This window comes from Conger conger, chromosome 1 (genome assembly GCF_963514075.1).
Source record: "Conger conger chromosome 1, fConCon1.1, whole genome shotgun sequence".
Taxonomy (NCBI): Eukaryota; Metazoa; Chordata; class Actinopteri; order Anguilliformes; family Congridae; genus Conger; species Conger conger.
Genome location: NC_083760.1, coordinates 65,857,240 through 65,870,256, shown reverse-complemented (window position 1 = coordinate 65,870,256; position 13,017 = coordinate 65,857,240). Strand labels below are relative to the sequence as shown.

At 39.9% G+C, this 13,017-nt stretch overlaps 1 protein-coding gene across 4 annotated transcripts in view; it reads left to right on the top strand.

Annotated features, from left to right (window-relative positions):
* Positions 1–13,017, top strand: part of samd12 (sterile alpha motif domain containing 12) — a 55,629-nt gene that overhangs the window by 29,246 nt on the left and 13,366 nt on the right. For all 4 annotated transcript variants that reach the window (XM_061245601.1, XM_061245593.1, XM_061245581.1 and 1 more), the window contains one exon: positions 624–764. In XM_061245601.1, the coding sequence (XP_061101585.1) occupies positions 624–764 (141 nt within the window). The remainder of the gene's footprint in view (positions 1–623; positions 765–13,017) is intronic.

Sequence of the window (13,017 nt, the reverse complement as noted above, 5' to 3'; positions counted from 1 at the left end):
TCAGAGCTGCCTACATTTGTCTCTGACTGCAGAAATAAAACAGAACAGTGTAACTTAAGGGCAGTACTCAAAAAAAGAAGAAAAAAGCATGTAAAAATAGCCTGTTCATGGTGGCTGGAGTAACCTTCAGCATATTGGATAATACCAGCCGACTAACCTTCAGCGTGATTAATTGCACTATTGGTTTTTAGGACACTGCAACATTTTATAGGATTTTTTTTGCTTTAAGTATGATGCATGATCAAACGGAATATAGATCAATCAAGCTGGATTTTTGTTTTATTTTTCGTAAATTACACTTCATTGCAGAAAAGAAGATAACAGATTGAAATGAAAGATTATACCAGTTACGAAGAACAAAATTGTACAATGACAAAAAGTATGAAGTGACGGCAATTAAGCAATTACTGCGAATCATTGGTAGTTGACATCCATCGCGTGGACGCGTGTGATTTGTATTCAGGAACCGGGTTTAGCTCAAATGCGGGGACGAGACTGTCCAGGTCAGCAAGACGGCACGGTCCACTGCGGCCGTCGATACGGGGGGACGTAACAGATATTGGATTAAGGGGGCACAGGGGCTGAAAATGCTGATGTGGTGTTTGGCCCTCTCTCCCTCCCAGGCCGGGCTCTGATGCGGCTGACAGACAGGAAGATGGAGCGGATGGGCATCATGCAGGAGAGCCAGCGCCAGTACGTCTTGCAGCAGGTCCTGCAGCTCAGGGTGCGAGAGGAGGTGCGCAACCTGCAGCTGCTCACACAAGGTACGGGCTGCTGCGCTGATCCTGGGTCAGTCCCCAGCCTTTTCCTTCACATTACTGCGGGTCTCGACTAGCAACGGGTAAGATGATCCTGGATCAGGTGGGACAGAGGGTACAATGCACTATACGGTATGGGCTCCATCTTCTGTTAGTCACTTCTGACATGTAGGCTTAAGCGGCGTGGCGCTACCCAAATAAACCAAGACATTGTTTAATGGTTGCGGTAGATTTTGTACTGTGCAGTGTATGTCTCCTCTTAGCATTCAATTCTACTGTAATAAAATGTAAATTACTTCTTCTTATAACAACATCTGAATTTCATAAACAGAACACAGCTTTGTATTGTCTCCAGAACTATAATCCATATTGCGTTTTGGCAACATTCATTCGCATCAGCTACTGCCTTGTCATAACCTCAAAACAGGATTGTATTTGCCTCAATTCTGCTATTTGTGTGCCCACAGAATTGTGTAGCTCAGTTGGCTTTGCGCTGGTCCGTGCCCTGGCCTATGAGTAGATTGCTGCTGTACAGCAGCAGGTTAGAAATGGCCAAGCGGTGTAAGGAGAGTGGAAGTGAGCTGGGTAATTGTGTGTTAGGGAGGAAGGTGCCTGTGGGAGAGGCGGCGGTGGCAGGGGAAAATAACAGCTATAATGGAATGGGAAAGCCCAGAGAGTCACCTGTTTGTGTGCAGGCCCTGTGGCGGGTCATTGCGGGCGGTGATTCATCTTCGCTCAGACACCGCAGTGGTTGCTGCTCATGTACAGTAGCTGACCCTAGTTTGTTTTGATGGGAAGTGGAGCTCTGCTTGTGTTCCCTCAGAGACCTGACTTCAGCAGTGCAGTCCTTTCGCTGGAGCTAAAATGGCTGAAGGTTATGTGGCGTAGTGGCTCAAGATCTGGACTGCAGCATTGCCGAAATGTTTTCACTCCTCACAGAAGCAGCTTAGGGTCACAGAAGGTCCCAGGGCTAGATGGGCCGGTCTATTTTAATCCTGAACAAGGTGCTTAAGCTGAATATCACCAAATGTTTCCAAGTCTGTAGCAGATGGGGGGGCTTTTGAAATTCCCTGTACACTGGCACAGTGTGGCACAGGCATTATTAAACCCATGGTAAAGTACTACAGGGTTTAATAATGACCAGTGATTGGTTTTCCTGCTTGATTATATGGCATTAGGGTGACATGGGAACCAGTGAAGGACAGTGGATGGTGCAGTCAGTTTACACGGGAGGTGATCCAGACACAGTGGTTAGGAAAATGGGGAGTCCAAATCTTTAGAGTTGCTCCTTTGACACAAAGTACTTGCCTTCAAATGCTGTTATAAACCGCCGTCTGTATTGTAATAATGGGTCCTGTGATTGTATAGACAGAGTCATCTGCTAAACGAATAAGAAACGCAATATTATGTGTTATGTGCCATGGTTAAAAGATAAGAGAAGAGTCCCACACGGAATTGTTTTCTAACAGGGTCATTTTGTTGGCAAATGGAGTAAAAAGTCATTGGTCTGCATAACCTTTCAGGTCATTAATTTGTAGTTTGGTTGTTTAGCAGACCCTTTTACCCAGAAGGACTTATAAAAGTATGTTGAGGTAAATTGGAGAAAATTCCAAGGATTTATTTTATGGCGGGATTTAATTTACACTGGCGCATGGAATGCTAATTCTATTGGAAATAACTCAAGGTTTGAAAATGTGAATATAATATAATGTTCAGAATAATTGCCAAGCAGAGCTGTTTGATATGCTATATTTTTGCATCATGTAGATGGACCTCTGATTAGACAAAAATGAAGAATGATTGTAATGATCATTTGACTGTGATCAGGATCATGATCAAAATGCCACAGACTATAATGTGCTTCGGAATTTATACATCTGTCCATTTCCTTGAGGCTAGCATCGTACCTTTGTTTTTAAATATCCTAATATCACTACATTCAAGTGTAAGATGAGGTAAATATGGATAACAAAATTACAGTAACCATGTTTATATTTCAAATCTCAATTATGGTATATTTTTGTGCCAAATGTTCTCTATATATATCCTACATGTTAATATTCTTATATTTGATATTCAAGGTTCATTAAAAAAATGAATGTGCTCATGTTAAGTACAGAATTTTCCTGTTAAAAGGCATTATAGTTTCTATTTATTTTATGTTTCCATTTCTTTCATCAACCTGAAAATGTCAGTGTTTTTTTTAACACCCTTGCAACCCGATTAGCTGCATTTTCAAAGGCATTAAAAGGCCTTATCATACGTAAATAACCATGCGCCTTTCATGCAATTACATTCATCCCAGGTGCCTTTGAGTCTCATAGAACTCCAGTTTCATTAGTAAATAACTGAAGCTGATGCTATCAGCACTTGCATTTCCATGACTTCTGTGAGATTAAGAGTTTTCTCTTGCTGCGTGTGGCCTTGTCTGTAGTGCGATTAAGAAGGCTGAGGCAGGTGACATGTCAATTCTGTCCCGGCAGCCTCTACATGGGCCTCTACATTTGTACATAACGTGCAGGGATCGTATGCTCTCCTGAGAGGCAGGAAAGATTCAGTGAGCAGGACACTGTACAGAATTCATTATCACCTCCATTCTTGGTAGGTTTCCTGCTGAGCAAATAGTTTCATCATGTGATTCCTACATTTGTAAAAGTAAGTTCTATTTCATTCAGGTATACATATTACAACTGTAAATTGAACTCATACCTTATCGGGGGAATGGTTTAGTGTGCCACTGTAACCAATGGTACCTACATCTAAAAAGCTTTAAGAATCTTCACTAAGAACATCTCCTTTCAACAGCTATGCTACGGTACTTCAGTCTCATTGCTTTTACAGATAACAAACCTTAAATTTTCATCCAGTAAGTGATTTATGGCGCTATTTGTCTGATAAAGGATGAGACGGCCCACTTGATGGTTGTGTGATTTTGCAGCAAGCTAAGAGAAGTGTGAAATGGACCTTTTTATATTGGCGCTGCATTCATTAATGTGTTCAACCGAAAGATGTAGCCGGATGCATACGCTGCTCTGGTCTGAAAGAGGAAGTGTGCTATTTTGTTGTAAAAGCATATGAGTAGTCCAGCTTTACATAGTGAGATGTTTTACTGTTCCTGAACCTCTTCCTCATGGCTTTGTCTCCTCTCCTCACACTCTCCTTACATCCTTACCCCCAGTGTGAGTCATTGATTAGGCAGTCAAGCTGAAGTCAGGGTCACTCTGTGTGAGCTGTAGAGCTTCAATTAGAATAAATTCCAGAGGGGAAAATATAGATATAGGAAGAGAGAGAACAATTTCTGCATTCATTTTAATTCATATTAATTTGTGAGACAAATTATTAAAGCATTAAACGCTTATCCTCAGAATGTTTCATTTTAAGATATGTGGTAAAGTTGTGTCCAGTAACTTTACTGTTTTTATTTTGAATGTGAATAGTCTGCATCTTGGGTGAAGTTACATGTTGTGACATGCTATCCATTTATACAGCTGGCAGTAAAGCCGGCCAGGTTAAGATCCTTGCTCAAGGATACAGCAGCAGAGCCCCCCCCTGGGGTTTGAAAAGCCTTCTGATATATGCTCGTGAGCTGAAGGCCTGCTGTGCAGCCCACTGGAGCTTTCCGCCACTGTTCATGATTGCATGCATGTCCTGAAATTAATCTGCCAGTCAACCGCTGTACCCACATGCCCAAGGAATGAAACCAAGCTCTCTCATTTTTTTTTGCGGTGTTTCCCTTTCTCATTAATCCGTTCTTATTTCACACGGAATTCACAAAATATTCCTCATAGGTAGAAGCCATATTTATTAAGAATGGGAGAAAATGTTTTTGTTTGTGGCTTAGATGTTTATAAAAATATCCAGGCCAATACCCTATAATAACATTTTTGCATTATTTGGTCTCACTACGTGCTCATTGGATTTCCAGTAAATCTCCCTTTATGCCAAAAAGATTTTTTCTCAGAAGATGCATCTTAATACATAATTGTCCACAATAAATCACAAGATAAAATAAAGGTATAGATATAATATCAGAAAAATCTATTTTGATAGAATGATTCAGCCCATATACATTAATGAAGATGGTGTTGTATATTGAAGCCTATTTTTATAGGTTCTGAATTCCTGGAGTGTATGCTGGCTTTTGTTCAGTCCAATTATGCTGTTTTAATTAGTCCAATTAATTACCAAGACTACACAGTTACACAGATGCTTTCCCTGGAATACACTGCGGAAAAATGTTTGTCTAGGCTACGTGTGAATTATTCATAAATATTCATGTTTTTGAAATTAAGATTAGAGGTTTGAGAAAAAAAAGCACACCTATCTGAATTCAGTTTATTGTTAGAGTGTGTGTTTTTCAGGATGCTGTAGTCTTGGCTTGTCTTGTGGTGTTGGATGGCACTGTAGAACATGGGTCTTGAGTAAACTCATGTGGTTCATTGGTCAAATGACCGATAAGACTGTGCTAAGGATCCATGCTATAACTTCACTTGAAGTCTGACATTGAATATGCTGCAAAATATCTCCAGACTGATATTCATATTAAGAAGCAGGAACCACAGAGCTGAAAAATCTTGATCCTATACACCAGGGATCAGGAACCCTGTTCTTGGAGATCGACCATCCTGTAGGTTTTCACTCCTGTATTATGGTTGGAGTAAAAACTGTAGACTGTAGACCTCCTGGAACAGGGTTGGTGACCCCAGCTCTACACCTTTCAGAATCATCAGCAATAGTAAGCCCATGTTGCCTGTTATCGATGGGCTATTGCTCTGGTCAAATGAATCACATCCTTCACAGTAAGACAAACTGATTTAGAGTAGAAAGAGTAATATGTTCACATCTTGGCTGTCTCAGGTTTGGCTTAACATTTAAGCCGATCAAGACTGGTTTTTAAAGAATGTATAACACGATTTGCAAATGTAATTTGCTTCAGCCCACAGAGGGGAGTTGAATTAAAGTAATGAGTTATGTGCTTTGCATGAGGGCTTGATCTAAGTTGCAAGACCTGGAGAGAATTTAAAATGAGTTTAGTTTGGAAAAAAAAAAAGAGGGTTACAATCCAAACCTGACTGGATTTTGAATGAAACTATCCTTAAGAGCACAATATTTACTGTTTTTATTTACTAGCTTTTTTAAAAAGATACTACTGTAGAGTTGAACTGGAGGTAGTGCGATCTGCGCTCCCTCCATTCCTGCTTGCGTTACTCTGTTTGGATGTCTTTGAGGCTGCAGAGCTGTGGGGTATGCACTGGACCCTGGAGAATACACCAGATGTGAGGATAATGACAGTGACAGGACAGATGGGTAAACAACAGGACATTTGCTTACGAACATCAACAAGTATAGCAAATGAAAATGGTCCTTATGAACCAGGAAAGATCGACAGATGGATGCTGTAGCATTAAAACAATCTGAATTATGCAAGTCTGTTGTCATCATCATAGTGGTAGCTTATGCAGTTACCTCTTATTGAGATCCTTATTGTAAAATGGATTCTCTTATTTTCACTGATACAAAATGGTGAGAATTAAGCACAACAGCTACACTTTCCATCAACTAAAAAGCTGGAAATCCACCTCCAAACCTAGTTATTTGGGCAGCAGCATAAAGGGATTAAAATGGTATCTACTTAGGGTATGTACAGGGGTTTTGATGCCTTGTTATTTGGCACATTGATAGATTCAGTTCTTTAATAGTGTTACAAGCAGCTGAAAATGTATATTTCTCTTTTTATTTGTGAATGAGATGTGATCATTAACCTGTGTCTATCTAATAAGCAGGACCGACCTGAATGGGTCAGAAAATGTAACCAGATCACATGGCTTCACCTCTTGGTGTAAGGCATGTAGGACAAGGACATGGGCCTTTATTTATTTGAGGCAAGATGATTCATAAAGCTTCAGTTTTTCAACACAAATACATCACCTTGTACTTCATTTCCATGTGCTCTGGGGTCTCCAAGTTGAATACATTTCAGACCAAACAAAGAAAGCAGGCTTTTAATCTGTCCAGTCCAAATGCCGTTTCTCATAGATGGAACCAGTGGCTGTGTTTGAGCCTGCAGCACTATCAGTAACCCTCAGAGTGCTAGTGTCATCACCCACCTTTCATAGTTTACTTCAGTTATGTTGCCGTTTCATTAAGCCTGATTCCAGATGCAGTGCAAAGATGTGCATTACCATTTAATACATGAATTATTCAAAAGGACAAAGCAGGTTTATGTGCCTGATTATTGTTGTACTGTACATTCTGTTCAGAAACTGTTATTCTTACATTTGTTGTTTGCTTATGTCGGAAACTACTCACATTTTGGTTTTGCACAGCAATTAATTTACTTCAAAATCCACATTCCAATCACAAGTGCAGATGAGAAGCTGCTCCAGAGAAAAACAAAAAGGTGCTGATAAGCATGTCCCTGGGAAAAGCATATGGTTTGCACCTGCAAATTCATTTCCCTGTCGATCAGCAGAAAAACAAGAGTTTTTCTGAAAATGCCGTCAGTGTTCGCTCTAATGGCTTAGTGAAATATGTGGCATCATTGCTCAAATGGGTCATTGTTCAGGGCCATGATTACAGCCTGATGTATAAGATTAATCCTAAAACTGTAGTTTTTGTAGTTGTCCACCTGCCATTTGCCTTGCCGGCTGTCTTGAAGTGTTAAAAGCAGTGTGGCAGGCTGCAGAGTGGCTTATCCTGTTAAGACACTGTACCAGTGCAGGGTCACGCCTGACTGTTGGGGACTTGGGGATGGGAGGGTTTCAGTTGGCTCAGGGTTACAGTGCCTCATTGTAGGGACCAATGATCATCCATCTGCAAATCTGCATGGTAATATTGATTTGCAGTGTCTTCCTCAGCCTCATGTCTGTGCGAACTGATGTTGTGATGAGTAGCACCGGCGGACATTTTGTGCTTTGAAGGAGAGAATATGCTTGTCTGTACTCTCTCTAAGTGGAGGTTGTAGCAAAGAGCACTAATACAATTGGGCATTCCAAACTGTAAAAAGATGTTTAAAATAATTGTAATTGTGTTTGACTTGATTTCACAAAACCAGTTGGTGAAGTGAGTGGGTAAATTGCAAATATAATTGGAATTTAAAAATGACAAGCTTTCGGAAGGTCAACAATGGATTTGTGTAAACTAGGAAAGTAAGTATTTGCGATATTACCAACCCACATACCATAAGTGCTTTTCTTACAAATGGAATGCGTGTCAATAGTGATATCATTTTAATGTGTTGTCTTTATAGGGCTAAATGAGGATGATATTTTATGATGCAGAAGCATCGCTTGCTCACTCACTCTTTTTATTTTACTCTGAAGTAGGGAGAATAGTTGCACTTAATTTCAAATAGGTAATAAAGGACACACAAGGTAGTAGTAGTAGTAGTAGTAGTAGTAGTAGTAGTAGTAGTAGGAGTAGTTGTTCATGCACTCTACACAAAGCACATTTTCTATAAAAAAAAAAAAAGAAGGAATAAAGATCAAGAGGGAAATGGCACAGTGTACTATGACCTTGAAGAACAAATTCATTTTTTTGGTTTATACTGGAAAACATGTTTCAGCATAATATATCCTTAGTCACGTTCTGGGTTTGTCTGCAGAATCTTGAACAGAATCAAACTTGAGTTCTGTGGGAACAACTGTTTGCCAAAGGACACGGAAGAAAAACTGTACTGATGATGGTGTATGGCAGGATTTTAATTGTAGCTTGCCAAAATTGACAGAGGGGTAATTTTGTTCTTAATAACTTGCTTGCTATTTCAGTTATTCAGTTGTCTGAACATGAAGGCCAAGGGATTGTTCTGCTTTATTATTGTAAAACTCAGGTGACCTTCATGAAGAGAATAGCTGAGTGAAGCCAGGTGTGACCAAGTGAGGAATCTGTTCAGGTTGTCTGCTCACCCTTCAGAGTCTAAAAATCATGACATGAATTTGAGAAACATTCTTATGAAAATGCTTGTGTTTTTTTGGGCTGCAGCACACACTTGTAATAGTGCCAAGCTTGTCACCAGCAGGATTTGAATTCAATCACAGTATTAATTGAAAGCTATTCAGATTGTTCAATTAAGCAAAGTGCTTAAACCAGTGTTGATTTAGTGGATATCCGACAATGTAAATAGGCAATATCGACATTGTAGGCTTTGTGAATTTGCCTGGATGAAGGCATTTGCTAAGCGAATGAGTAATGATGAATAATAATCTGTTGCATAGCATTCTGGGTGGAACTGGATCACGTCAGCTCACAGTCTCATGGATTTCTGTCTTAAATCCTGCATTCAGGTTCTCTGCATTCACGTGTTGTGCCTGTCCTTTTGGTCATTCCTTACATGTTACAGTACATGCATGAAAGCATGTTTCTCTCCACCTCTCAGTCGGTTGCTAGGGAACAGTGGGTTGCTGCCATGCATTTGACGCAGAGAACAGAGCTCTCAGGTGCCATTTTAAAAATAAGTAATTCCGAGGCCACCGCAACATTAATTTCAATGAGTCTGATGCATGTTGCTTGTAGAATGAGCATATGTGTCCTGAGGGTGTAAGGAAGACATTGGAGTGCAACTGGGAGTGATTATTCCTCCTACTGTGAAGATGGAACGCACTTTAGATTAAGTGTCAAAGGAGAAAATATGGCTAAATAAATTAGTCTTGAGGTGGTTTCAATCAACATTTGACTTGGCTTTCGCAAATTAAATGTTTTTTTTTTTTGTTCAGATAAAGTTAATTCATGAACTCACAAACTGTGTTTAATAAGATTAAGAAAAAGAGAAACATCTGAGTTGCAAGTCTGATTTCATGACAAATGTTGAATGAACCCAAGTCCCAGTTTGTTGCAAGCTTGATGTGCTTATAAAAATAAAAAAATGTTGATTTTCTGTAGATTTGTACATCAGATATTGAACAAAATGCAAAGGCCAATGAAAAGCCATTTAATATGGCTTGCAGGTGTCACTAGTACAAGCCTATACACACTGGTATGTCTACAAGCATCAGGAATTGTTGAGGAGGATTAGAGTTTGAGCACCTATTATCGTAACCAAGCTAACCTAGAAGCCTAATGAATCGTTGCGATTAGGGAACTCCAAACGTGTTGTACAGTAAGTGTAATGTTAATATTGTAAACAAAGTCATATTAATATTATGAAATGTAAATGTATGAAGTAGTTTTTTTAATGTAGAGAGCTTATTATGTGTATTTTTAGAGGACTTTTACAATTAAATTCGTAATGGTGTTCACTTCTCTCAAATAATGTGAATAGAAACGTTAGGTAGTCGGTATGTGTCCCCCCTGTTGGTGGTCGATAATAGGTGCGCAACAACAACAATCAGATTTCTATGGTAAGGTCAATGAACTCACACTCAGTTGATGGAAGTGGAAATGCTGTGTTTGTCCTCATTTCAGAAAATCCCATGAAAATCTCATGACTGAGAAGGCTGTGATATATACATAAACCATAAACCTTCCCGGTTGGAGCACCGATGTTTCCATTTTTGGGTTCACTACCTGTGGTTGCGTTGGCTCATCTGCCCGCTACAGAAGGTGACCTCACTCCCACAGTCAGAAGAGAAATGCAGTTTCTGCATTTATCTGGGGGGAATCTCGGTCTGTTGCTTAGTGACCTGATTGTATGGTTTCTTTTGTAGTGTGTGAACAGGGTCTCCTTCCGAAACCTTGAGCAGGCTGAATTCCATCATACAATGAGGGGGCCACTGGGGGCTTCTGAGTTAAGGGCCTCCCCGTTATCCCCCCCCCCCCCCCCCACATGTAGTGGAGGTCAGCCTTTCCCAGGTGCTGTTTTCACATCTTTCCACGATGCAGTTTTGCACTTTTCCATCTCACTCCCCCTAGCTCCTGTCATCCCACATCAAAAGAGAAGTGTATTGCATTGTCTGTAGGGATGAAAGCCAATCTTTCTTTCAGAATTTCAACCAGGTATTCGACCGTGTTATGAAAAATTGATGACTTGGATTTGTAATTTGTATGCTTGTTATTGAAGACAATGTGTAAAAAAAAAAGAAAAATGTTTCCCCTTTCCTTCAATATTCATGAAAGAGAATCTGGAAGAACTTGCTGCATTCAACATCTTTCCTAACCTGTATGTGTGAGTGAATGCGTAATATACAGAACTGCAGCTTCCCATACCTAAGATTAATTTGATCTTGAGTTTCCATAAAGTATTATAATAAAATGAGTAGGCATCTGAGAGTGCTCTGTAGGTTTTGTCCGTTTTTGTGATGTGATAACGGAGAACCCAGATATATATTATTATCAGTATTAGTGTTGTTAAGAATGTCTTTAGAAAACAGCCTCATGTTGGGTATCTTTCACAGTTTCATATGAGCTTACATGCATTTTGGAAACTGCATAATTCAATTAGGCGGTTCCCCTCCTGTGGAGTAAACCTCTAACAAGCTTCCATCACTGATTTCAAGGAATCAAGATGGGCGTCTTGGCATGTTTTACAGTGAAATAATTTTGTATATCAAGTAATATGAAAATCTGTGGTTATTTGGAGATTATTAGGTTATTTATACTATTTTTGCTGTATGATATCCAACATTGCGCTTTCTGTAAATGAAGAATGGTGGTCCAGTTCATTCACTCTATTTTCTGTACCATGTCATCACTCAGTAGATATGGAAGAGAAGTGGCACACTGTATGTGTGGATGAATGGATCCAATGTGAACACAGCAGCTCTCTTTGGAAGGCTGATGGATGGTGAGGTGGCTCTATTCTGTCAGTGTTATTCAGGTTTTCCTGCTGAGCTGAGGTCTGCCAGAACTACCTTTGTTAGAAATGTTTGTGTGCTACTTCTATTCTTGTTATGTAAACCAAACTGTTTTTAAAGAATTGTGAACACAAGTTACTCACTTATCCAGTTTAACCCTTTCACATTGAGTAACTTGTGCTATATACTGAATTATTTTCGTAAAATTAGCTAGCTTGTTTGTCTTCCGAAAAACATTATATTATGCCACACTGGCACTGCATGTGACAAATGAATATGTTGCTCTCATCTGTAGCATTGACGTTACACATCTGATTATCTACATAAGTAGCTGGTGAGTCCATTTGATGACCCAGTCCGGCTAGATAGATAGCCTAGTCAACTAGCTAACCGGCCAGATGGATAGCCTAGTCAACTAGCTAACCGGCAAGATGGATAGCCTAGTCAACTAGCTAGCCGGCTAGATGGATAGCCTAGTCTACTAGCTCGCCGGCTAGATGGATAGCCTAGTCCACTAGCTAGCCGGCTAGATAGATAGCCTAGTCCACTAGCTAGCCAGCTAGATAGATAGCCTAGTCCACTAGCTAGCCGGCTAGATAGATAGCCTAGTCAGATACCTTGCTAGCTGGCTACATAGCTGATCAGCTAACTAGATTTCTGCCTGGCCCAATCAGAGACATATTCCCCCCCTCTAAAAACCCAAACATAACTGAATCCTTTCAACTTTACTTTCTTTGACAATACTTTGGTGTTGCTGCACCCATTAGCTAAAATATTCATGTATTTGCATTGGGTGCATCCAATTAGCTTATTGTGCCATGATAAGAATGTTCTTCCATGGAAGTTGGGCTGAGTTGCAAGTCTGTAACAGAGGCTGTGCATTGTTGGAGCAAATATTGTGTCTATTAGTACTCCCTTCATGTCCTCCATCAACTCGCAAGAGTACAGGGGTCAGGGTCTGTGTGAATCCACATTAATGCTGCTGGCACAACTCCACGGCCTAAACCATTTCATCTGCCATGTAAACATTTTCCAGCAGAAATATAATTAAAATGTGAGTGCAGTGCAATAAATATACAGTTCTGACAGTAATTTAATAGGATATGCCATCACTCAGGGACTGAAAGCTGACTTCTTCATACAGGCATGCACGGAGACAGGGAGAGAACGGATGAGGGGAGGGACACTTGAGGGAGGGTGAAAAAGAAAAACATTGTTCTCCTTTCATAATTATTTCCTAATTAGTGTTGTTCCTAGATTTTCCAGATGGGTGAAAAAACTACCTGGGAAAAAATAATAATAATTCCTTCGGTAGAGGACACTCGGTACACATGAAACTGGCACATCCAGAGAGAGTGTAGACTGATACATTACAGGTATTTATTTTCCTTTACATATTTAAAAAATGTGTTTACATTGTTTATATCCTGTTGGAAATGGAGGTAGGGAAAGATTATTCAGTTTCATTTGTTCTGGCACATGAAACATTTTGTTATACTATCTTAAATATGGGATTATTTGAATTTGAAAGC